Genomic DNA, 27,823 nt, shown 5'->3' on the forward strand with positions numbered 1-27,823 from the left:
ATTATCTGCTAATCTGCTAGCGACCAAGGTGGATTTGGAGCATGTCTGGGAGAAGTTGGAGGATATGGAGAACCGTAGCCGGCGGAATAATGTCCGAATCGTCGGAAATTCCTGAGGCTAGGATATGGTGAAATACTTGGATGGGCTCTTTCCGAACCTGTTGACATAACAGGCCATAAGCTGGAAATCGAGTGAGCTCACAGGGTTCTGGCTCAGTGATCTGCTGAGGGAGACAGGCCCCGATCAATTCTGGCTGAATTTCTGAGATCATCTGATAAAGATCTTGTGTTGTGCTAGATGAGGAGTAAAGGAAAGCTTTTTTGGAAGAACCACAGCATTTTCTTGTTCCCAGACTTTGCGAATTCGACAAGAGAAACATGATCGATTCAAGGAATGCAAGAAACTCTTACATCAACGGAAGGTCGCTTTTGCACTTATGTTCCCGGCCAAATTGAGAATAGATGCTAAGGATGGCCGTAAAATATTCACATGCCCACAGCAAGCATTATCCTTCATAAAGTCAATGGAGCAAGTTATTTTGTGGTACTCACGTTGCAGCCGAGTGAGCCGACTCACTGAACATTCTCTTGACTATTTGAGGAACTGAGCACCATTTTTGTTTCTTTTTGTGCTGGTTCTGCCTAGCGGCTGAGGTTTTTTTTGTGGAGTAACACTCCTTCTGGACAGTTTTGTGAATGGATCTGCATGTTCTTTGTGTTCCGCCTATTGGCTGGAGTTTGTTTTATAGATTACTTTTGTTGTGTAATTCTGTCTCACAAAATTTGTATAGAAACACTGGACTTGAGCAATCCAGTGGCAAAGTTGTCATGGGGGCTCTTGTAGGCGTACATGTACTGTTTGAGTTTAGAGGGATGGACACCAGTTGGTGCTATTGTGCGTGGGGTTAATGCGCACATTTTTCTTTTTTTCTGTTTGTTTGGTTGTGGGGGAAGTTCAAAGTTTGATTGTTGCACTTATGTTGGAATGTGGTCTTTATAATTTTATTTTTGACACACAGTCTATTTTTTCTAATATATCAAAATGTCAAATGTTAATATGAATGGATTGTCTCTCTCCACGTGGAATGTGAATGGGTTGGGACACCCCATAAAAAGAAGGAAGGTTATTTCTCTTCTTGAGCATAAGAAATATGATATAGTGTTTCTTCAAGAAACGCATCTTTCCCTGCAGGAAGCTGAAAAATTTGGGAAGATATGGGGTGGACATGTTTTCTTTAGTGCTGGCTCAAGTAAGAGCAGGGGAGTCATTACACTGATAAGTAAGCATCTACAATTCAAATGTCTCAAACAGATTAAAAATAAATTAGGAAGAGTCATTATTGTTTTAACAGAAATTCAGGGGCAAAGGTTTATTTCATTGCGGTTCATTCCACATTTGGAATGAACCGCCACATTTGGAATGAACCGCCACATCCTCACACAGTTCTACACCTGCACTGTAGAAAGCATCCTGACTGGCTGTATCTCCACCTGGTACAGCAATAGCACCGCCCACAACCGCAAAGCACTGCAAAGGGTGGTGCGAACTGCCAGACACATCATCGGAGGTGAGCTTCCCTCCCTCCAGGAAATATATACAAGGCGGTGTGTGAAAAAAGCTTGGAGGATCATCAGAGACTCCAGCCACCCGAGCCATGGGCTGTTCTCACTGCTACCATCAGGTAGGCAGTATCGCAGCATCAGGACCCGCACCAGCCGACTCCATGATAGCTTCTTCCCCCAAGCAATCAGACTTTTGAACTCTTGATCTCCCACAATCAAATACATCAGCACTGCACTTTATTACTCTTACTCTTATATCTCACACCGGACTGTCATAAATTATGTTATTATTATATTATGTTCTCTCTTAACAACTGACTATCAACCGACAGCCTGAATGTCAATACAGTACAATACTGTACATTTTATATATATATATATATATATATATATATATATATATATATATATATATATATATATATATATATACTTTTTATATATATTTTTATTTTTAATTTTTATTGAATAATGTGTATCTATATAGTAAAAAAAAAAAAAAAAAAAACAGCGTATTGTATACTGTACAGTGTATGTTATTATTTGTATATTGTTGAGTGTAATTATGTGTATAACAGATGTTTAAATTGTGTTGTGTTAATTTGATGTTATTGTAAATTGGTATATGTCATCACTGTCACGACTGCTATGTTGATCGGAACTGCACCCAAGAATTTCACACACCATTGCACTTGTGTATATGGCTGTGTGACAATAAAGTGATTTGATTGATTTGATTTGATTTGATTTTGGCTCATATTTACGCACCTAACGTTGATGATCAGGGCTTTTTTTTTTATAGATCTTGAAGGGATGCTGCAAGCCGCTGGCATCCCTCATGATATAATATGTGGAGGAGACTTTAATATTTTGATGGACTCAGTCCTTGATCATAGTGAAGCAAAAGTGTGCAAGCCCCCTAGAGCAACATTGACGCTTCACAGGATGTGTACAAATCTTGGTCTTTTTTTTTTTAACCCATCTGGTAGGGACTATACAATTTTTTCATCAGTCCATAAGATTTATTCTAGAATAGATTTTTTTTTATTTTTTATATATATTTAAGTCCCTCATTTCATCTGTTGTTGATTGCTCAATTGGAAACATCTTAGTCTCAGATCACGCTCTGGTGAGTTTAGAAGTGTTGCCACATATAGAGAAAAAGAAATCATATAGTTAGCGCTTTAATGTATCCCTTTTGCAAAATCCTGACTTCCAACAAATGTTAAAGGCTAAAATCAATGTTTATATGCAGACCAACTGGTCCTCAGTATCCTCTGTGGGTGTGGCTTGGGAGGCACTTAAGGCAGTTCTTAGGGGTCGGATCATACAGTATGCCTCATTCATCAAAAAATCCAAAGCACGAGAACTCTTGGAGATGGAAGGGAATGTTCCATCCGAGGCAGAGCTGAAGTGCCGAATGTCATCTGATGGCCTCAGAGAATTTACCTGATTGAAATACAGATATAATACTATTTTGTTGCGGAAGGTGGAGTTTTGGCTATTCAGGGCAAGACAGTCATACTTTGAGTCATGAGACAAGGCAGGAAAACTGCTGGCTAGATATATAAAAGAGTCTTGTTCTACTATTCCCTCAGTGAAATCTGCTGGTGCTGAAATATTTACCTCAGCCATTGATATTAATAATGCTTTTAAAGAATTCTATCTTGATCTCTATAGTTCCACGTCTTTGTCTACTGATGAGGATATTAGAAACTTTGTGGAACCATTAGAACTTCCTAAACTGACGAAAAAAATTCTTGAAATTTCTTCAGAAAAATTCTCTTGATTCTGAGGTCATTAAGGCTTTGCCTACAGGCAAGGCTCCAGGGTCAGATGGTTTTGCAGCTGAGTTTTTTTTTAGATCTTATGCTACAGAATTGGCTCCACATTTGCTAGAAATTTATACGGAATCATTAAAGAATGGTAAGCTTCCGCCAACCATGATGCAAGCCCGGATCAGCCTGATTCTTAAAAACTACAAGTCATTTACAGGTGCATCTCAATAAATTAGAATGTCGTGGAAAAGTTCATTTATTTCAGTAATTCAACTCAAATTGTGAAACTCATGTATTAAATAAATTCAATGCACACAGACTGAAGTAGTTTAAGTCTTTGGTTCTTTTAATTGTGATGATTTTGGCTCACATTTAACAAAAACCCACCAATTCACTATCTCAAAAAATTAGAATATGGTGACATGCCAATCAGCTAATCAACTCAAAACACCTGCAAAGGTTTCCTGAGCCTTCAAAATGGTCTCTCAGTTTGGTTCATTAGGCTACACAATCATGGGGAAGACTGCTGATCTGAAAGTTGTCCAGAAGACATTCATTGACACCCTTCACAAGGAGGGTAAGCCACAAACATTCATTGCCAAAGAAGCTGGCTGTTCACAGAGTGCTGTATCCAAGCAGGTTAACAGAAAGTTGAGTGGAAGGAAAAAGTGTGGAAGAAAAAGATGCACAACTAACCGAGAGAACTGCAGCCTTATGAGGATTGTCAAGCAAAATCAATTCAAGAATTTGGGTGAACTTCACAAGGAATGGACTGAGGCTGGGGTCAAGGCATCAAGAGCCACCACACACAGACGTGTCAAGGAATTTGGCTACAGTTGTCGTATTCCTCTTGTTAAGCCACTCCTGAACCACAGACAACGTCAGATGCATCTTACCTGGGCTAAGGAGAAGAAGAACTGGACTGTCACCCAGTGTTCCAAAGTCCTCTTTTCAGATGAGAGCAAGTTTTGTATTTCATTTGGAAACCAAGGTCCTAGAGTCTTGAGGAAGGGTGGAGAAGCTCATAGCCCAAGTTGCTTGAAGTCCAGTGTTAAGTTTCCACAGTCTGTGATGATTTGGGGTGCAATGTCATCTGCTGGTGTTGGTCCATTGTGTTTTTTGAAAACCAAAGTCACTGTATCCGTTTACCAAGAAATTTTGGAGCACTTCATGCTTCCTTCTGCTGACCAGCTTTTTAAAGATGCTGATTTCATTTTCCAGCAGGATTTGGCACCTGCCCACACTGCCAAAAGCACCAAAAGTTGGTTAAATGACCATGGTGTTGGTGTGCTTGACTGGCCAGCAAACTCACCAGACCTGAACCCCATAGAGAATCTATGGGTTATTGTCAAGAGGAAAATGAGAAACAAGAGACCAAAAAATGCAGATGAGCTGAAGGCCACTGTCAAAGAAACCTGGGCTTCCATACCACCTCAGCCTTGCCACAAACTGATCACCTCCATGCCACGCTGAACTGAGGCAGTAATTAAAGCAAAAAGGAGCCCCTACCAAGTATTGAGTACATATACAGTAAATGAACATACTTTCCAGAAGGCCAACAATTCACTAAAAATGTTTTTTTTTATTGGTCTTATGATGTATTCTAATTTTTTGAGATAGTGAATTGGTGGGTTTTTGTTAAATGTGAGCCAAAATCACCACAATTAAAAGAACCAAAGACTTAAACTACTTCAGTCTGTGTGCATTGAATTTATTTAATACACGAGTTTCACAATTTGAGTTGAATTACTGAAATAAATGAACTTTTCCACGACATTCTAATTTATTGAGATGCACCTGTATATTTGTATAGCACCTTTCACAACACACATTGTTTCAAAGCAGCTTTACAGAAAATCATGCATTAACAGAAAATGAAACTGTAATATCTATAATGTTTAGTCATCATTGTGTAGTTTGATAAAATACGACTGTGAATTGTGTTTAAAAATAAGTAATTAAATAATAATTGTATTTAGAACCTCAGTGAGCAAGCCGAAGGAGACTGTGGCAATGAACACAAAACTCCATAAGATGTTGGTTAATGGAGAAAAATAACCTTGGGAGAAACCAGGCTCCCTGTGGGGGCCAGTTCCCCTCTGGCTAACATCATGAATATAATGCCAATATTACTTATGTATAGTGCAAGTCATGGTTTAAAATCATTAAACTAAGTAAGTGTTAAGGGTTAGTGTTTAAACAAAGATTTTGTATGAGGACTAATGTCTTTGAAGTCCATCGTGGATTAACTGCAGAAGTTCACATAGATGCAGTTGTTCTTGTTAGTTGGCTGATGAAAGGTTTTGTTGGCAATTAATTGATAGTCTATGTATTCCATTATAAGAGTGTAGTCATTAGACCGAGGTGATGCAGGCAGAGATCAATTAGGTGCATCGCAGTTCAACCTGGCCAGTAATTTCGGTGAGGTCTATCCTAAGTCCAAGGTTCAGGTAGTGGCATATGATGTATCCCATGTCTTATGGTTGGAGTTGGCATCAGTTCATCCTCTGAAGTCCATCGTAATAGACTGAAGTGATGTTTGGCTGGCACCGGCTGCTATTAGTCATCGTCAAAAAAAACAGACAACAAACATTTCACAATATTAAAACGTATCCACAGACTGTTAAAATGAACACAGAGTATATACAGATTTTAAGTATATATGAAGAAAAGTCTTTTGTGTTGTTTTAGTGTCTGAAGTCCCAAAGTTAGCTGACCAGTGTTTTTACAATCCGATAGAGTTTGTGAAGGAGGTGACTATAATCCACAGTGCAAGTAGTCCTGGCAAAGGTAAGTAAATCCAAAGGGTATAATCCACAGAAGTACTCCAGAGTCTAATCATATCCCAGGGTTAGGTGATACCACTTGGCCTTCCCTAACATGCCACGTTGGCTCCTTTTTATCCAGTACTACTCACTCCCTTTCTGTCATGTGACCTCTCACATGACAGGTGGTTGTGCAGTTCTTAAAGACATATAATGCAATTTTAAAAGAGATATAAAATGGACTTATGAGAACATGTTAAACATACTATTAAAACACTATGACAAATAAACAATAAAACATTATTTTGTACATAGTACAAAATGTTAAAACATGTCCCTATGTGGCTATGTTACATGCTTATGCTGTAAATCCCAAGAAACCTCTGAAAAACACCTGCATGAAATATATATATATATATATATATATATATATATATATATATATATATATATATATATATATATATATATTAAATGTTTATAACCTTTTACTTAGTATGGCCTGTTTGTTCATAGGGAATCAGAGAGTGCGAAAGGGCGTGGTGACTTTAAGGGCTGTCAGCAAATGTTGTTAGAAAACATATTTTATTTTTGTAATTCCCTTTGGTTACACTGGTAGTGCATCAGTTACATACTTCACCTGTAAAGCTGACATGGGATAAAAGTAACAAAACGTATTTTCATAAAGCAACTTTCCATATAATGACATAGTTCATTGTGACAACATCCAAAAAATAACAAAAGTAGCCATGCGTCTTTTTTAGCCAGCTTTATTTGAAATTAAGAGCTTTAAATAAGCTGTAAACTGTTGCGACTGAATCACTGAGTACATCAGTTGAATTCAAGAGCTGGATTATTTTGATTTGTAAAATTAATCACAAATGATTCGCTCACAGGTTTGTAATGATATGAAAGTGAGTTAATTAAGACAGAATTTTGGGTGTACAATATGCAATATGTGAGTGCACTGCACCCAAAGTATTGAATATTAGGAGGTGCTAAGAAGCTTGCCCTTAAAATTCTATAGTATGCTATTCCATAATAATAGACAACTGTTCCCCTCAGTCTGTTTAATGAATTATTACATATTCAAAGTGCATATTAAAAAATACAAATAAATCCATTTTATTTTATTCTATTTTATTTGCTTTATTAAATACATTTCCTAATAAACTATGCATCAAGAGGTCAGATTTATGCTCTTACAAGTTGCTAACTCATTATTTGAAATAATTTTATTTTGGCGAGTCTACAAAGACATTTGACAACTATGCAAAGAAAATATTATAGACCATCTCATAAAGCAATGACTTTGAAACCCAGAAGAAGCCCCTACCAACCAGTCACTTACGCAGTGGACTGGGACTTTGAACAAACGCGGTAAGTAATAATCTACTATGGCTAGCGCCCACTTACCTGTCTTTCAGGCAAGGGCTAATGGGCGAATGTTACGTTATTTAATTAATATTCATGAGCCGAGCTCATGACAATTACACAGCCTGATCTCATGAAATTCCCGTAACAATGGCGACGTTTTTGCATACCAAAATAACATGCTTCAGTACAAGTTTCCCAGTGAAATGGTCAAGGGGGCACAAAAAGCGAGTGAAAAGATGTTGTAATCAGATGATGATTTTAAGGTAAATTTCAAATTTAAAAAGCTAATTTAATAAGTAAAACATACCTCCCTAACCCAAAACTTTAACCTAAACCTAACCAATAGTGTTCAAAAATATAAACGAGAGCTGAACAAAACAGGCATCCTTTCCTTTAACCAATACCTAAACCTAACCGATAGTGTTTTAAAAAGCAAATTGACATGAAAAGCACATTTACTGAAGCAACCCTGTCATTTTGTGTCACTTCTCTGGCACTTTACCTTCATTTTCACTTTCGTTTTGAGCGTCTTTGGCCGGGTTGAGAGTCCAAAGTCCAACACTCTATCAGGTAAGCTACAGCGGAACTTAATCGCATTGGAATAGGTGTGTAAATGTAATTGGGTCTGTAATACTGTGTGATTTAGCTTTTAATGAGCTTACTACCTCCTTTCTCTGATTGTTCATGTTTGTTTTAGAATATCTGAGAAAAACACAAGAAAATGGTCTGGCCGTCTCAAGGCCTTTCAGAATTGCTACTAGCAAACAATCAATATTTTCCCAAAATGCTTCTGTGCAAGCTTTTGTGCAGCAATGCCATTCAGGCATAAGACTTGTGGCTACTTGTCAAAGATCTCATTATTATTTTATTTTACATCTAATAATGAGCCATCGGCTGCACAAAAGTGAATGCCTAAGCGTTGTGGTGTGAGTAATGGGTGTTGACTCTACAATAATGCTGCAGTGTGTCCTGGTGGTTGTGTTTTGGATGCCATTTCTGTGAGAATGTGCAATCCTCAGAGTTCTCATTATCTTCTCTACTTTTTTCTCATTGTTGCTATTGGCACCTGAGGCATCTCTTGGAATCTCTTGGAGTTCATTTCAGCCGCATTGTGTTTTAAAATCAAGGTCTGTATGCAGTGGGAACATCTGGAGAGGTTCAGGATTTCTCATTGTTCCTTTCGTCTAAAATATGAATGAATCAGGATGCATTCACAGCCACCTCTCAATATCTGCCCTGTCCGTTCCCCCATATGTTCTCGGCTCAATCGGTATGCAGCAGACGCCACTCTTGCTCACAGCTGAATAGCGATGCTCGGCATACTGGGGAAATGACACCACATGGCAAATCTCTTGTGGCCTAAACATAACATGTAATTATATTGGAATGGAACAAAATCCTTTATTCTGTCTTCTATTTGGCACCAATCTTTATTCATCCATTCTCCCATCCGTTTGAATTGCTTGTGGTGTTATAATTCTGTCTCATTTCTCTGGGTTCTGTTCGGCTCTGATTTGGAAGTGTAATGACAGGTTTGTTTGTGTTTGGTTTGAAGGTCACTCCGTGCGTCTGCTGGGTCAGAAGAAGGAGAAAGGCAAGCGTTTGGGAGGAGCACGCTTGGATTTGCCAAAGATTAGGAAGAACCCGCTGATAGAAATCATTTCCATCAATACTGGGTAAGCTGTTTGCAATACAAACACACTCATTAAATATTCATCACCAGAGTCACCAGAGAATTCAGTTTCTGGCTAACCGCTCACATTGGCGTGGTGTGATGTGGCTGCCATCATGGTTTTTCCTAAATGATCCAAATTGTGATGAGCTTCTGAATGTATATTTGATTAATTTTGTGTTAATATGTTTGGTTTATAGATTAACAACATGGGTACCAAACCATTCTGTCCATGAAAATCCAGAGATAATGTATTTTTTTCAACTGTTACTTTAGAGATATTTGGATACAGTTTGGTCTCCATTGGTTGAAGCCCACAAGTGTAATTACTAGGTATGTCCCAATACCGACACTGGTTTCGGAATCGGGTCCAATAGCCCGCCCATGTACTTGTACTTACGATTGTAAAAATGCTCCGATACCAATAGCCGATACCATCAGATCTGCAAATGTCATTACGTAAACATTCCACGCACAAATTAAAACCACGTTATGTCCTAGTGAAATAATTTAACAAATGCTGCGATTTAATAAGATAGTTTGCATGTGCTGCATGCTTCAAATGTGAGTGTTTGTGAATGTGTTGTGCTGACATACAGACACAAAGTGCTTATACCTTTTAGAGCCCCATGGCACATACACAGAAAACACCATCATGAGCAGATGACAGCTGGCAGAGCGATAATTCACTTTGTAACAGACTACATACTGCATTTATTTATAATAAATATAAAAATAATAAATCAGTTGTAATTTAATTATATTTATGCAATATCTCACGTATGTGATGCTCTGTTATGCTGCACTTTATTTGACAAAAATAACTCCAATGTTGGATTTTGGATTTTGCTGTGAGGTTCAGTGTAAAAGCACTTCATTTGATAAAAAAATAAAAAAAAATAATACAATCTATGTTAAAAATGAATTGTTATATTTTCATTTGATTAAAGTTTTAAAGACATTAATTTATTTAAACACCACTTGGATGATAAAATTGAAATAAACTGTTGATATGGAATAAAAAAATAAAAAAAATAAATAAAAATACAAAATAAAAAAAAAACAACAACAGGTATCGGATTTGGTATCGGTGAGTACCAAAAAGGAAATATCGGTACTTGTAATCGTTCTCAAATAATAAATAAATAAATAAATAAATTGTATCAGGGCATCCCTAGTAATTACTACTGCCACCTATAGAGGGTGTAAGCACTGTGTTATCTTTAAAATATGCTGACACATTAAACATCAGTTTTTTGATTACTTTATGAAACTTGACACGGTTTTGTGTGTTCATATGCTGTTTCGTCAAATATCATCTTGTGAGTTATTGAATACATCTACAGAGCACGCACCAGTGTGTGTATGTGTGTGTGTGGATATATATATATATATATATATATATATATATATATATATATATATATATATATATTATATATATATATATATATGTATATATATATATATATATATATATATATATGTATTCTTAGGACAATTGAAGGACTCATACACAACTATTACACAAGATGCAAACACTCATTGATGCTCAAGAAAGCAACACTGTACTATGCATACTATAATTTATGTAAATATCCACTCATGTAGATTCTGAAGGGCAGTACTAAATAAACAAAAATCTTTTATCTCTTATATTTGTATAAATTATGAAAGGGATGTGAACATTGGTGAGACAAAAGGGGAATGCAAATTAATGCATTTACTCAACTATATATACTGTTTATTAAATGTCTGATTAATGGGCTATCAGCTGACTTCCTTCTGCTTTCTATCTCGTTTCAGAACAACAATCTAAATCGAGCAGTTATATGATTTGGTGACTAATAACAGCCATTAATGTTTCAGTTAAGGATCCAATGGCTCCTTAGTCATTTTTTTAGTCTGGAGCCCTGGTTTAAGAGGCGTCATATTGTATCACCTTGCCAAATGGCCCTCAAATATTCTTTTTTATAGTCTTGAAGAAATAAGGCTCAAGTTTCATTTGCTTTTGAATAAACTTGCTTTATCGCAGTTACTGTATTAAATGTTCTATTAGCCCCAAGTTGTGGCAGTTGCATCGTAATAAACTGACTCCATACACCAGCTGAACGATGTGATGGTGAATGTATTAAGCGTTTGACTTTCAGAATACTCCGATTCACTTTAAAGATCTGAAACAAATGCTAATACATTTCCAATAGATTCCCAAGAACAAACTGGCTTCCTTTATTGAAATGAATGAGGTTTGGAACAAACATGACTGTTCTTAGAGGGCATGGACCTGGTCAATGAGATGACGAGAACCAAATGGGCTCCTCTAACAGACTTTCAGAGTCTCTGTATGTTGATAGCAGAACCTGTCTGAAGGACAAACATCTCAGCTGCAATCCATCAACCAGGTCTCTACAGTAGAGTGGCTAATCAGAAGGAACTGCTAAAAGGCACATCAAATTTAATCAAATGCCATTAAAATGGTACTTAAAACATGATACCAATACACTATGGTCTGATGAGGTGACAGTTGAGCTCCCAACCAAACTTGACAACCAAAACATCTCTTGGGTGGTTTCAGGACAATTTTTGAGTGTTCTTAACTGACCGGACCAAAGCCTCATAGAAATTCTGTGGAGATCAGATATTTTTTTTACACAAAACTGTATTTTTAAACTGTACTGTATTTTTTAGTCATACAGTAGTTTTGTGTTAGGAACAGCCTGCAACGGAATTGTTATTAACTGGAAATACTTTAGAGCTGTGCTCACTATTCACAAAAGAACAGCTTGATTCCTATGAACTTATTTCCCAGGAATATTTTCCTAACTTCATTTTCTTCCCCTGCGTGTTTTGACATAGTCTCCTTCAGAGGGACACATTTAATTCAATTTATTTGATACATAACGATTTCTCTGCTCTCAATCATACACGTTGATGAAGTCAACAACAATACAGACATCAGAGAATATGCGTTAATGGGATCTCAAATCTTAACCGTCCACATTATTTGCTTTTACAAGTATAAATACTGCATTCATCTGACACAAAGAAACCCTTTTACACATACGTGGGTGCACAGATAAACACAAATCTGAAACATGAGAGCAGTAAGATGTTAAGTTAGAACATTCAGTTCCTTGTGTTTCTTCTGCAAAACACTGACCTCTGAACTGAGAACAGAGGAGACCTTCAGATACAGATTCCAGTTCCTAATTCATAGATTTTATGTGGGTTGCCTTTGTAGAGATTATATTTTTGCATTCGTAAAACACGATACATTTAATTAACAGTGTTTAAGGCAAGCACCACTCTTACTATTGCTCATCCGCCTGGCGTAAAACGGCAGAACAATATTAATATACTCTAATTACATTAACCTTGATGTCGTACCTTAGGAGACTTGAGTATTGACTCTTTGACTTAGGCTAGTAAGCAACTTTCTAGCATCTCCCTAGCAACCACATAGAAACACCCTATCAACAGCATTGGAACGTTCTTAAAAGTAGCACTTTCACAATCTCTAAAACACCCTAGCATTGTGACTAGGAGTTCTGCAAGGGCAAACACCACTCATATTTTCTTCAAGAAATGATTTCATTTTATTTTATTTTAAAATGTTATGTTTTTGGTTATTGTTTTGATTTATTTATTTATTTATTTTGTCTTGATTTTTGTTTCTTTTCATTTTGTGTTTTTTTTATTTATTTTTTATAGTGTTATGTTTTTGGGTATTGGTTTTGTTTTTGTGTTTTGTTTGGTTTGTTTTTTTTTTTGTTTTTTTTTGGTTTGGTTTGGTTTGTTATGGTTTGCTTTGTTTGGTTTGGTTTTTTGGTTTTGTTTTGTTTGTAAAAGAACCAAGTACATGTTATATTTTGAATAATGCAACACATTGTCTGATAGTGGAAATGGTAATTTTTCAAAGTTGCACTTAATGGCTTCACAGTGTTTCTTGCAGGGGGTCCATTATCTTTTAATATATATTAAGTAGCTCTCTATTTCTTTCTTTTTAGCTCTCTCCCCTTCCATGTTAGTATGCTTACCGTGACCCCCAGCATATTTCTCCAGATATTTGCTTTTGTGGTATACCTGTTTTCAAAACAATTTCACTTCACTAGTCCAGATCAGAGTGTCATTTGTACTCTGTGTTTTTGATGAGAGTGTGTCTAGTGTTGTGCAGCGTGTGTGTTCTGCTTATATGCAGTAATGGCCCATGATCGCAGCAGGCGGGGGTGCTGATGTGCTACTGGAAGTATAAAGTGGTCAGTGAGCTATGGCACCCAATTTATCACTCTGCTGCTCAGAGATTGCGCTCTGATTTTGGTCCTGAGGCTGGCGGGTTGGCATCTCTGGGGCTCACCCAGACCACACCTCCTAAGCTCTCCCTTTGCACTCCAGTGTCATATCCGTTTTATATCAATATTTTGACTGAAAGGGGGGCTGGTTTCATTAAATGGAGTGTTGTTGGTTTTGAGCTGGGTTCTTTTATTTAAAAGCAGTGTCTATTTGATGTAATATCTATTTGTTTTTGAAATGTTTCTGTTTGGTTCGTTATGGTTTGTTTGGTCATATATAGGTATGTTTTTGAGTAAAACGAACATTTTTGTTTTATTGTATAAAGTTCTGACAACATTTCTCCCAAATTCCAAATAAAATGTCATTTAGAGGATTTATTTGCAGAAAATGACAACTGGTCAAAATAACAAGAAAGATGCAGTGTTTTCAGACCTCGAATAATGCAAAGAAATGCAGCTCGGCTTTGTTTTAATGGCTTGTGGCCATCCATCTTCCTCTTGATCACATTCCAGAGGTTTTCAGTGGGGTTCAGGTTTGGAGATTGGGCTGGCCATCACAGGGTCTTGATCTGGTGGTCCTCCATCCACACTTTGATTGACCTGGCTGTATGGCATGGAGCATTGTCCTGCTCAGTAGCGGATTTAGGCATGGGCACCATGTGCAGTTGCCCAGGGCGGCATCTTGCGGTGGGGCGGCACAAGGCATTGACTTTGTGCTTACTAGCCTTTGCAAGTACCTTGAAAAAGGCTGGTAAGCTGAAATCTTGGTTAATAAATAAGTTTGCATTCTGAGTTTTGCAGTTATATTTTTTTCTGTATATATTTCTGCCATAACTTGCACCTCAAAATTAAAGGTGTGTGTTTACTTCAGTATCTTTTCAAAAAGTAAAATCAAACATTAATTTTTATCACACATAGCACAAATGCGGTAAAATAAACCATGCAACCATGCTGAAGTGAAACACTCTGAGGAGCTTGTTGAACTGCCATAGTTATTCAAGAGACTATTACCATTTTAGCGCTTGTTATACAAGTGAAAATAAACTCAAAATAAATACCTTACTAAAAACTTCTACACATTTTTTATATAAAAAGCTAAAATGTTATCATAATAATGACAAAATTCAGGACATTTTCTGTTCAGTTATATTGCTTGTCCTGCGCCTGTTCAGCCTGAATGTAGCCAGCTTTTCTTTTTTTTTTATGTTATATGTTTGTTACATATTTGAACATTTACATTTTGTATTGGATAACTTTATTTTGATGAGGAATTGTAATATGATTTTTGCTCAAACATTTTTCTAAAAAAATACATTAAATAAAAACATCTGTCATACTTTGTCATTTAAACGTTGTCATATCTGAAATATCGCTATATTTTGTTTAGGAAAAAAACGTTGAAATTTCTCACTGCACGCTAGGTTTTTAATGAATATATCCCATCTGGTCGGGCAGTCACACTTGTTGCGCAAGTTAAAATATTTCAACGCATCCCGAGCTTAAGTTGTATCCAAAATTTCAACATATGCAGATGGTCTGAGCCCCATGCATTCCTCATTGACTCTCCATTAGAAATGACAGTCTTTCAGTCTATCATATTTCATTTTTTGAATGTAGTGAAAAGGCGGCTTCAGTCCAGTAAGATGAAAGAAAATGATCTGCAAAACTGTAACGAGTACTTTTCAAGTCTAAATAAAATTCGGAGAAGTAAAAAGTATATAAATAAATAATATTTGAAAATGAAATTCAGTAAAAGTACAAGAAATCAGTTTAAATTGCACTTGAGTAAAGGACAAATCCCCCAAAATAATACCGAAGTAATGAAGTGTAATTACTCAAGTACTTTACACCCTTATAAGTCCCTCACCCCCATCTTGAGTGTTTGGTTGCATCCTTACAACCAAAGGTAAATTTACTCCCGATGCCGGAAGGAGTTACCACTCCCCTCCTTTTCAGTGTTAGACAGTTTGCATGGCTCCTGAGGGACTGAGACAGACCTGAGGCCTGCTCTCTCTCTCGCTCACATCTGCCACCTCTAATCTGCCCGTTTGTTTGACAGTGCTCGACAAATTCCCCAGAATACCAAGGCTTAATTAGAAACTTGTCTCTTAGCACCACTTAGAAATGAATGAGATGAAAATGAAAGCACCTTGAGACTCAGCGGAGCACCTTCCTGGGAAGAGAACATGCTGTTTTGGGACTTTTGGGGGATTTTTTTTTTTTTTTTTTGCTATTTTCCCTGCGCCCCCTTCTTGCCCAGTAAAAGTTTGTGTATTAAATGGCTCTCCTGAGAAATTGCCAAGCAAATGGTATTCGTGCAAGTGTAGCTTGTAGTTGTGTGTGTTTGTGTGGTTGTTCATAGATGGAAAGTAATTATCTGTGTGATAATGCTTGTCTGAAAGAGCTCTACAGGTTGTGTTGGATTAAGGTCAAGTCTGCAAACCTCCATTAGCCCGATGGTAATTCAGGACCTGTCTTATGCAATGATCCTCTGCTCTTCCTAAATCATCTTTAAAAGATACTTAAAGACCCTTAATGCCCTTTCAGAGGGTTGTAACCTCTTTGATTTGCATAAAGATTTCATACTGCAGGCCAAGTATCCGAAGCCACCCTGATGTATGATGGTTAAATCTAAAATAATGTTTACCCACTTTTTTTTTTTTTTTTTTTTGCCCTTTCTGGGAAATAGAAGTGCATTTAAAGGCCACAATTTTGCCACACTGGCCCATACATCCCAATTTATCAGTTAAGTAATCTTTTGGAGAAACTCTATCGTGACTTACATTGGCCCTGTTCCAATTAACAGAATTGTTATGGATTGAGGTCTTTGTTTGGCCATGTTCATAAGGTCCACAAGACCATAGTGTGTCCCATTTGTCATTTTATGTGTCAGAAGGGCACTTAAAGGGTTGGTCTGTTGGTCTGTTCTCACCCAAAGCAAACTGGATCGCTTCAGAAGACATTGATTAAAATGACTGGATTCTGATGGATTATGTTTATGCTGACTTTATCTGCTTTTTGGTGCTTCAAAGGCCTGATCACCATTCACTTGCATTGTATGGACCTACAGAGCTGAAATATTCTTCTAAAAATCTTCATTTGTGTTCAGCAGAAGAAAGTTATACACATCTGGAATGGCAAGAGTGTGAGTAAATGATGAGAACATTTTTATTTTTGGGTAAACTCTCCCCTTTGTGAATTTGGAGGTGGAATGCAAGGGCTGTCGACAGCATTTGGGACAAGGCAATTGGAAATTTTGCAAGAGGAGTTCACAGATAACAATTTATGACTCCATTTAGATTTTCATACTGTTTAAAAATGAGTAGTGGTTGCCTTCCCTTCTCCAATTTTAAGTTGCATGTTACAAAATCTATGTGAATTTCATCTTTAGGGGCCTCGGCAAGCTCCTATTATAGCCCTGATTCAAGTGCAAGCAGTGTTTGTCTGAGTCAGGTTTCATAAGTGATTAGCTTTATTAATTTGTCAGTGTGTGGACCTGTATCGTGTCTCCTCACTGTGTAAAATTGCTCATGTCATTGAGCCAACGATATGATTATGGGTCAGTGCTGTGGTAACTAGTTTAAAGACTTTAACTAGTTTACATTTTTTAACATTGTATGTCATAAATTGAGTTCTACCTTAAGTTTCTCAATCGAGTGACTTAGTTATTGCAAGAGGAAGGTGAGGCATTGGGAAGCAGGGGCCACACTCAAAATAAAATAGAAAAATAAATAAATAAATAAAATAAAATAAAATAAGATAATGGACCCTTGCAAGAAACCCTGCAAAGCCCCTCTGGGCAACTTAGAACAATTACCATGTTCATCACTGCACAATATTTTGTATTATTCAACATATATCCATGTACCTTTCTTTTTCAAACAAAACAAAACCCCAGAATGACACAAAACCCAAAAACATGAAACAAAAACAAAACAACAAACAAAACACTAGTGGTCGAATGATATGTCGCTGAGGCTGGCATTGGCCGATACATTTTCTGTTTGGCCGATTTGTTTCTTAAGGCCGCGAGGGTGCAGATAATTGCATGCTTGTGAAATGACCACTCACATTTATTTAGTATTTTTTTTTTTTACGTGCCATCGTGTTACTACAATAATAGACTGGTGTTCAACATTGTCTTCTTTAAATGGTCCGCATATCAGATAGACGCGTCTGAGCTCAATTTTAAAGTGCTCGTGTGTTTCACTCTTCCTCTCTCTTCTCAATAGTTCCCTGTAACTTTTAACTGTCTTGGCAAATGATAAAAATCCAAATATCAATAAAACTAATATCATATACCATCCTCAAATATGCATATATCTCGTTTAAACAGATGTAATAAACCAACCTCACACAACTTCAGCAGATCCAGCGTCCTGTGGAGCGCTCATTTATTTACCTCTAAAGCACGTATTCTACCAGCCTCTCCTCAGCAGTTCCCTGTCACTTTTAACTTTATTTTCTAATGATAAAAGGCAAATATCAATAAAACTAATATCATATACCATCTGCAAATATGCAGATCTCTCGTTTAAACAGATGTAATTCATGAACCTCACGTAAATCCAGTGTTTTCTTCCCGTCGAGCGCTAATATCTCCCTAAGAAGTGTGTATTCCATCAGCCAGAATCAACAACTTCAGGATCAGGATCAAAAGTTCCTCTGATTCACAAATCATGACGGTCAGTCTGTGACAGTTCAAGCAGGCGATCCAGGCCGTTTAAACTGTCAGGAGACTGCTGCTCGCGCTGGATCCACATGAGCGCGTGAGAGCAACTTCAAGGTAAAAGTGCTTGATGTGGTGTGCTATAAGTAAATGCCTTATTCACTATGAACTGTATGTACAGTTGGTTTGATTCTGTATTTTTGGAGTAAATGTGACTGCTAACATGGACATGCCATCAGTGGTTGCTGGACTATTTTGTGTACTGTTATTTCCTTATACCTAATATATTAACAATTTCTTCATGTGGAAATAAATTACTAAAATTTGATGACTAAATAGAAATCAGAAGAAACTGCTATCTACTATTTAAACTACAATTTTTTTATTTATTTTTTTTGGATTCTTTTTACAAAGTTAAAGTTTTGTGTAAAAATTACTAAATGTAGTGCTAAATCAGAGTTTATTCATTTTTTAGCAATTTTATGTTTGTTATTTACTATATTAAATTGTGTGATGATATCTGCATTGTATCGGCCTATCGGCTACCTTGCTCTCTGGATATCGGCATTGGCACTGGCCATTTAAAAACCCATATTGGATGACTACTACAAAACACAATAAAAATAAAATAATATAGTTGCTGGCCACAATTCCCCAACGGCCATCTCTATCTTTATTTGTAGCTATTTTTCATATTTTTCCTATTCTGCTTCAATCAGTGGGAAATCAACCACAAGCTCTTACTTCCATGTTGTTTGTTGACATTTTCAAGAATCAACTCTCACGTTGCTGTATGCAGGACTTTGTTTGAGAACAGAATTTTGGATTGTAACTACCATTGGAAAGGAGAATGATCTTGTAATCGATGCTCCTAGTCTACGATTAGTTACTTAAAGTGTGCACCTAAAACAAGAAACTTTGATTTTATCTTTAATAGTGCATGGGATTATATGCTTGAGTCTTGTAGTGTGCTGTTTGAAACAATCAGTGATTCAGCCAGTGTGACATTCATATGTTGTGCATTCTCTTTTTGGAACAAGAAACAGTCTTTTTGGATATAGATAATTAGTTTTTAGCTGAGTTCGTGCATGCAGTTGTTAAGCCTTGGGTTGGTCTGTCTGATTTCGAAAGGTCACTTAAGTGAGTCATGTTGTTTTGGAAACTGATCTTGTTGATTTTGTTAAGCTGTGTGAACTGATTCTGAGAGAAGGCTCTCTTTGAGAACTTCCTGAGTCAGGTATATTTGGTGTTGCTGTTATAGCTGCTGATCTGTCTTTATACCACACTTCCTTTGCACTCAGCTTGACCCCGCCATAGACACCCCATAGGCATCTTTTAAGAGATTTGCTCTTTGAAGAAAAACAACAGGGTGGAAACTGATAGTAGGGCAGACTTCTCTAAGAGGGAGAAACATGTGATATGTCAAGGTGTGTTGATGGGTGTAAAGCAAATATTTTTAACCCCAAACCTTTCTGGGCCGAGCAGTGGAGGGCAGTGGCTAAGTTCATTGTGCACAGAGTAGGTGTTTTATCTCTCTTTTTAACAGCCTTTAAGAAGTCCTCATTTTTGGAAAAGTCCTGTCTCTGTAGATTTATTTTGTATTTGGCAGTTTGAAGGTTGGGTATTTGCACGCTAACTATGTCTTCTTTCGTTTGTGCACTGCTAAAATCTTTCAGCATAATTTTTTTATCGTCATATGTTCTTCAACATAATTTTTTATTATTTTTATTCAAATATTTGAATTGTCGTCATGAAGCATCTTTTTCGTTTTGTCTTCGTTATCGTTGACCAAACCATAAAACCCTTTGTCAATGAACATTTTCGGCATTAATTTAGTCGACGAGATTATCTCTGGACTCAAGCCATCTAGGGACTAAAACAGGGGTATTCAGTTAAAGTGCCAAGGGGTCCTTTTTTCTTCCCAACAAAGGTCCGGACAATAATAACTTACACAGTGTCAGTAGTAAAGGATGGGTATTATATTATACAAGAAATGCACATTTCCAAGTTGGCAGTAGTATTGTGTAAAATAAAGAAAAGAAAAAAAAAACCTAAACAGTCAAAATAGTCTCTTCAAAACTGCTGCTTGACCAGAGGCAAGGAGTTGAACAATATGGGCACAGATTAAACCAAAGTAGTGAGATCTGAGGGGTCTTTTACCAAAAGATTAAAATATTTCATCAAATGAGTGCACTTGGATATGAATTAAAAAGAAAAAGAAAAAAAGATCATTTTTAAGCTGAAAGACAACAGTCCAGTATTTATGTTTAAATATATTTCTACATTCAGAATATTTGTAATTATTATTTATACATTCAGATACCATGCATGGTTCATAAGAGGCCTTTTGACTGAGGATAGATACTGTATGGGGGTTCAGGAGTATCCACTGAGAGAGAATTTAGAAAATGTAAATGTCTGAATAGACCATTTTTGTGTGAAGTGAGAATCTACAAACAAACAATTGACATCAAAATAGTAGAGCTTATTATTACTGATCGTTATAGTTAATAATAAATGGACTCGCTATTAAATAATGGAAACATTTGTTCTCATCAGAAGCAGAGAACTCTACTAGGCTACTTATTAGTAATTTAAATGTTTGGTTGCATTTCTTTGCCATACATTTCCAGAGATGATGCCATCTATGATTAATTTTCGCTAAATTAGAACAAAAATCTGTTTGTTATTATGAAGAGTTTGTTACATGCTGAGAAAGAAAAAAACAAGTCTAAAGACACTCTGACACCATGTTTACTTGCCGTGCTACTCAAAACAATGAGATGGGGCAATCGTTGTTATGATGTCTCGTGGTCCAAATGGATCCAATCTGCGATAATTGATGAACACTGTACTAAAATATCATGCATAGTTGGAACTGGGACTTTTCAACTTGGGCTAGTAAGCAACCACTTTTCAGCTGCATAGCAAGGCATTATACAGTGTTTTAAACAGCTCAGTAATGACAGAACAGTATCATGTCAACCCCCTGACAGAACCCTTGTATCATAGTGCGTGTTTACATGGACACTTTTGCTCTCAGGAAATCTAAAAAAAAGCCTTGTTGTTTCTTGTCATTTCTCAGATAGTTTGCTACTAGTCTTTTTATGTTATGAACATATATGTGTAGAACTCTTCACAACACTGTTTTGATCATTGTGCAATCAGCTTTTCTCCACTTCTCTGTCTTAGTCCGGAGTCAGCCATGTCATGCTTATTTTTATTTTCTCATGTGCCACCTTGCCCTAAAGGAGCATTGCCTTTACTAATTAAGAACTTTAATTAAGGCACAGAACAACACATTTTCTGTGGTTTTGCCAAGAAGGTATTCCACAGCTTTCTCCTGAATCAACATCATTGTTGGTCCTGGAGCAATATTCCTATTAACCAATTAGATTTTTTTAGGGTTTGGGTTGAGGTTAGGGATGGGGTTAGGACTGTGTTTGTCTGATGGAATGTTATTCCAAGACCAATACAAGATGTTGATTCAAGAACATGATACTTGGTTTAATCTCATGAAAAGGTCACCTGTGTTACCCCAAAATCAAAAGAAAATATAAATAACATATATTTTGCATAAAGAAAAATGTCTCGTATGTTACATGACAATTGACCCCGAATACTTAGTATTGTATGTTTTAATGATTTATAGCTTATTTGTAATTCTGTTGTGTGTGTGTGTGTGTGTGTGTGTGTGTGCGTGTGTGTGCGTGTGTGTGTGTGTGTGTGTGTGTGTGTGTGTGTGTATATATATATATATATATATATATATATATATATTGGAAATGAATGTATTAGACTACAAAATACAGAAATATTAAGTGTTCAGGAGCATCCAAATCCTTGAGATGAGCACATGTATGTGGATGTGCTTGGACATGTGCGCATGCACACACACACACACACACACAACACACAGCGCCCTTTTGTGCATTGTATTTTCATGTACACTCTTTGATGAATATTTTAAGATCTTATCATAATATGCTGTGTTTGGGCTCTTTTGAATCGGGATAGTCTGCTGTAAGTTCTCACTGCTGTTTGGCATCTGAGTGAAACAAATTTGCTCATTGCATTGAGATTTATTTCAGCTTTTATTTCTGTCACATTCTCAGTGGGTCAGAAGTTTACATACACTTTGTTAGTATTTGGTAGCATTGCCTTTAAATTGTTTAACTTTGGTCTAATGTTTTGGGTAGCCTTCCTCAAGCTTCTCATAATAAGTTGCTGGAATTTTGGCCCAAATTTCATTATTTTCATAAAATTTCATTAATTAAATTCTCTATCGGATTGAGGTCAGGGCTTTGTGATGGCCACTCCAATAACTTAATAAAAAAAAAAATAAAATAAAAAAAACGTGTATATATATATATATATATATATATATATATATATATATATATATATATATATATTTTTTTTTTTTTTTTTTCTCCCCAATTTGGAATGCCCAATTCCCAATGCGCTCTAAGTCCTCGCCACGTGCCCCACCGAGAGCGAAAACCACATTATAGCGGCCACGAGAAGGTTACCCCATGTGACTCTACCCTCCCTAACAACCGGGCCAATTTGGTTGCTTAGGAGACCTGGCAGGAGTCACTCAGCATGCCCTGGATTTGAACTCTTGACTCCAGGTGTGATAGTCAGCGTCTTTACTCGCTGAGCTACCCAGGCCCCCAGCCACTCCAATACCTTGACTTTGTTGTCCTTAAGCCATTTTGCCACAAATTTGGAGGTATGCTTGGGGTCATTGTCCATTTGGAAGACCAATTTGTGATCGAGCTTTAAATTCCTGGCTGATGTCTTGAGATGTTGCTTCAATAATCCACATAATTTCCTTCATCATGATGCCATCTATTTTGTGAAGTGCACCACTCCCTCCTGATGCTGCCACCCCCATGCTTCACAGTTGGGATGGTGTTTTTTGGCTTGCAAGCCTCACCCTTTTTCCTCCAAACATAACAATGGTCATTATGACCTAACAGTTAAATTTTTGTTTCATCAGACCAGAGGACATTTCTACAAAAAGTAAGATTTTTGTCCCCATGTGCACTTGCAAACTGTAGTCTGGCTTTTTTATGGCAGTTTTGGAGCAGTGACTTCTTCCTTGCTGAGCAGCCTTTCAGGTTATGTCGGTATAAGATTTGTTTTACTGTGGATATAGATACTTGTCTACCTGTTTCCTCCAGCATCTTCACAAGGTAATTTTCTGTTTTTTGTACTTTTTGCACCAAACTATGTTCATCTCTAGGAGACAGAATGCATCTCTTTCCTGAGCATTATGATGGCTGCATGGTCCCATGGTGTTTATACTAGCGTACTGTTGATTGTACTAATGAACGTGGTACCTTCAGGTGTTTGGTAACCGCTCCCAAGGATGAACCAGACTTGTGGAGGTCCACAGTTTTTTTCTGAGGTCTTGGCTGATTTCTTTTGATTTTCCATGATGTCAAGCAAAGAGCCACTGAGTTTGAAGGTAGGTCTTAAAATACATCCACAGGTACACCTCCAATTTACTCCAGTTAGCCAATTAGCCTATAAGAAGCTAATTGGCTAATCGCCTAAAGGCTTGACATAATTTTCTGGAATTTCCAAGCTGCTTAAAGGCACAGTTAACTTAGTGGATGTAATCTGACTAGTGCCGTTAGGCCAATATTGTCCTTTCACCGATATATCAGTATCGGCGTATATGTTTACCGATATGCGCCGATATGAAAACTTTTTTTCAGAACATATAATGCAGAAAACAATGCTTTAGAATTGGAGTCATTACATAGTTTGTCCAGCAGAGTGTGCTCTGACTCCATTGTTTACAGAGCTGACTCTGAGCTGACGGTGGTTCTGCAGACAGGGCGGAGTTGAGCTGTGTGTTTTCACGATAAGTTGCTAACTAGTTTGTGAAATACATACTGGAAAGTTAATAAACAATAACCCCATCATTTTCCCTTTTCAGTATTACTAATATAACATTAACCCTGTCCCTGACAACCATGTCATCCATGTTTATCTTTGCTACTGTTTGCTATGTTAGCCAGCTATAGTTTGTCAGTGCAGTCAGTAATGTAGCAGATTGAAAGGTAAACAGCAGAGCATCTTTTTGCAGCTCAGCAGACAACGTTGCGGTGGTGGATTGTGTCTGTTGAGTGTTGAATTCACGCTGTGTTATTACCTAGTTGGTGAGATGCAATGCTGGAAAGTAAATAAACAACGTCCGTCTTTTACTCTCCATGGCAATGAGCTCATAGATAACTAGCTAATCACGTAGCTACTTTCATTGTTGTCAGCTGAGTGGAAGTTAATGTGTAAATATGTATTCACCAATCTGTTTTATTCAGAATTCACATCTTGGTACCGCCTTCAACTGATATGTAATATTTAAAAGTTTGGTTTTCCACTGTTGAAAGTTTCCCTTGAACTTGTATAGCAGAATATGGTGTAATACCACTGCCACCGTTTATCTCTTTTCTCGGCAGTACTAATATAGTCAGCATTTGACTGACACTAAACAGTTTTACTGATGTTTATTTAGCTATTTATTTTATTTGTATTTATTTATTTTAATGGTCAGCATTTGACTGATACAAAACAGTACTGATGTTTATTAAGCTATTTATTTTATTTTTATTTATTCTTTATTTTAATGGTCAGCATTTGACTGATACGAAACAGTACTGTTGTTTATTTAGCTATTTATTTTATTTTTATTTATTCTTTATTTTAATGATCAGCATTTGACTGATACTGAACAGTAATACTGATGTTTATTTAGCTTTTTATTTTTAGTTATTCTTTTAATGGTCAGCATTTGACTGATACTAAGCAGTACTGATGTTTATTTAGCTATTTATTTTATTTTTATGGTGAGCATTTGACTGATACTAAACAGTACTGATGTTTATTTAGCTATTTATTTTATTTTTATTTATTTATTTTAATGATCAGCATTTGACTGATACTAAACAGTAATACTGATGTTTATTTAGCTTTTTATTTTTAGTTATTCTTTTCATGGTCAGCATTTGACTGACACTAAGCAGTACTGATGTTTATTTTATTTTTATTTATTCTTTATTTTAATGATCAGTATTTGACTGATACTAAACAGTAATACTGATGTTTATTTAGCTTTTTATTTTTAGTTATTCTTTATCTTAATGGTCAGCATTTGACTGACACTAAGCAGTACTGATGTTTATATAGCTGTTTATTTTATTTTTATTTATTCTTTATTTTAATGGTCAGCAATTGACTGATTCTAAACATACAGTACTGATTTTTATTTTATTTTGTTTATTCTTTATTTAAGTGGTCAGCAATTTACTTATAATAACAATACTAATGTTTATTAAGCTATTTATTTTATTTTTATTTATTTTCTCAGTGTTCATTTCTAGAATTTGTTGACAATGTATTATAATAATAATAATGTCAAATATTCTTTGATAAAAATATTTGTTTAAGAAAGCAGCCTTCTGAGTACATTTGCATAGTCATATCGGTGCAGAATCGGTGAACAATCCACATAGAAAAGGTCTGTTTTCATTCCAGCTCAAAAATGAACCATATCTGCCACCATATCTGGTGGTTAAAATGTTTTAAAGAGCTTTAATGACTTCAGCCTAAGTGTATGTAAACTTCTGACTTCAACTGTATATATACAGTACACAGCATAAATGAGTACAACCCCTCTGTACATAAAGATATAATTCTATTTCTAAATGATTACTATTACAATTTATGCGAAGATGACAAAATTGAAATTCATTTAACATATACTTAATAACATAATCAAAATATATGTTATCAATATCTGTAAAATAATTAAAGTAGGCAGTTTTGCATAAGTAAAGGGTTGCAAAAATGAGTACATCCTTGAATAAATTCAAATAGTGAACACTATTTTAGTACTTAGAAAGTCCTCCATAACTTTTAAATACTGCTCTGACCCTTCTTGACATCAAGTGTACAAGTTCGACTTGCACCCCACAGGTGCATAAATAGGGTTGAGGTTGGGTGACATATTATCTTGTTTATCCATAGGAATGCAGCAGTGGCTTTGGAAAAATTTTAGGGTTGTTGTCATGGGAAAAAAAAAAAAAAAAAAGAAAAAAAACTTTGTGGTGGGAAGAGAGGGTGGTATCTTCTCTTTTAAGATTTTGAACAAACAAACAAAAAAAGTCTTACTGTGTGAGATGAAACAATCCCTCCAGTTTGGCTTCCCACAGCTTTTGCCAGCTCTGAGGCACGTGCTTGGCAATTCTTAGCAAAAATCGCTCATCATGAGGTGAAAGCTTACAGCGACTGTCTGAACATTTCAGCAATCTTGTCACTAGTCCATTCTTTTTGCTACTGTGTTTTGAGTCAATAACAGTGATTTGCTAATACTCTTGTACCATTGTTTCCTTTTGTGCAATTAAATCATTTTCTTTTTTTCATTTACTTGACTATTCTCTCCCGTGGTCCATTTTTTGTCAGCCTTGAGTCTGAGAGTGATTCAATGAGATAAGTAAAACTTTTACACTTTAACCAACTATGTCTATTTGAGTTCGATGGTTCAATAGAATAGTCTGCTGATCAATGTCCCTCATCTAGCACCAGGACATATTTTATTAAGTTTTATATTATAACTTTCAGGAAGGTGTACTCATTTTTGCAACATGGCCTTTTATCATTTTGATAACTAAGTATTTTTTTTTTTCTTGTTTAGTATTGACATGTTTCATTAGTATCTGATAAACCAGAGTTTGAGAGAGAGAGCTGAATTTGTTTTTGAAAATTTAGAAAAGTAATCTTATCTCCATTGATTATTTCACTGAAAATTGAACTTAACTGAAAGTTTTTTTTTTTTTTTTTTTTTTTTTGCTAAAGTGCTTAAAGATTCTCTCATGTGCTGTCACGTATTGCTTTCAGTCTTTGAAACATCCTTATAAGCACAGGCTGCTTGAACTTGACTTTAACTGCCTGTTAATTATTCAAGTTCCGTTAGCTGAAGTTAAACAGTCAAACTGTTCCGTCAAAATACAACACGACTTTGCATACGGCCATGCAGGGTGAACGCAGGCTCCGTCAAAGTGTCCTTGTTTTCAGAGTTCACATCTTGCATTTCATTTGCATTCAAATCAGGCCTGACCGTTATCAGCTTAAACAAGACAAGACCTCATGCTTGAAGCCCCGCTCCAACTCTTTGTCAGTCTGTTTTAGAAGCGGGGCCACTCCGGCTTTTAATTTGCTTTTTAGGTAACTCTGACATCAGGCTTGACATTTGAAGGCCGTTGGAGATAGAGAGCTCTTTGTCTGGCACTGAAACTCTGTCTGAGGTTTCTCTCTTTCTGATAGGCGCACCATTCATCATGCAGTTGCCACTTATAGTGTCTCAGACCTCAGATCTCTCACCCTGTATTTACTCCCAGAGTGATTAAAGCGGTATGGAGCTCCTCACTCCCCCGCAACCATCACTGATGGCCCAGTGTGTGCATGTGTGTGATGTATATTCACTCTTAGCCTGGACATTTTGTAGATCCTGATGGATTGTGGATAGAAAAAGATGCTTTGTGATGTGGTGGTGTGACATGACTGATGCAGTCTTAAAGCATGTCATGCTTTTATGTTTGTCTGCAACGAAAGTGAAGTACAGCGTACAGACATTCTTAAACCTATCTATGTCAGCATGAAATTAAAATTGATGCTTTTTACTTTATTAACAGACATTCC

The 27,823-nt window shown here is 36.4% G+C and overlaps 1 protein-coding gene across 1 annotated transcript in view; it reads left to right on the forward strand.

Moving 5' to 3' along the window:
* Positions 1 to 27,823, forward strand: part of LOC127454388 (threonylcarbamoyladenosine tRNA methylthiotransferase-like) — a 594,560-nt gene that overhangs the window by 235,127 nt on the left and 331,610 nt on the right. Inside the window, exon 7 of the mRNA XM_051721568.1 lies at positions 9,038 to 9,158. Coding sequence (XP_051577528.1) covers positions 9,038 to 9,158 — 121 coding nt within the window. The remainder of the gene's footprint in view (positions 1 to 9,037; positions 9,159 to 27,823) is intronic.

Source organism: Myxocyprinus asiaticus, chromosome 16 (genome assembly GCF_019703515.2).
Source record: "Myxocyprinus asiaticus isolate MX2 ecotype Aquarium Trade chromosome 16, UBuf_Myxa_2, whole genome shotgun sequence".
NCBI lineage: Eukaryota > Metazoa > Chordata > Actinopteri > Cypriniformes > Catostomidae > Myxocyprinus > Myxocyprinus asiaticus.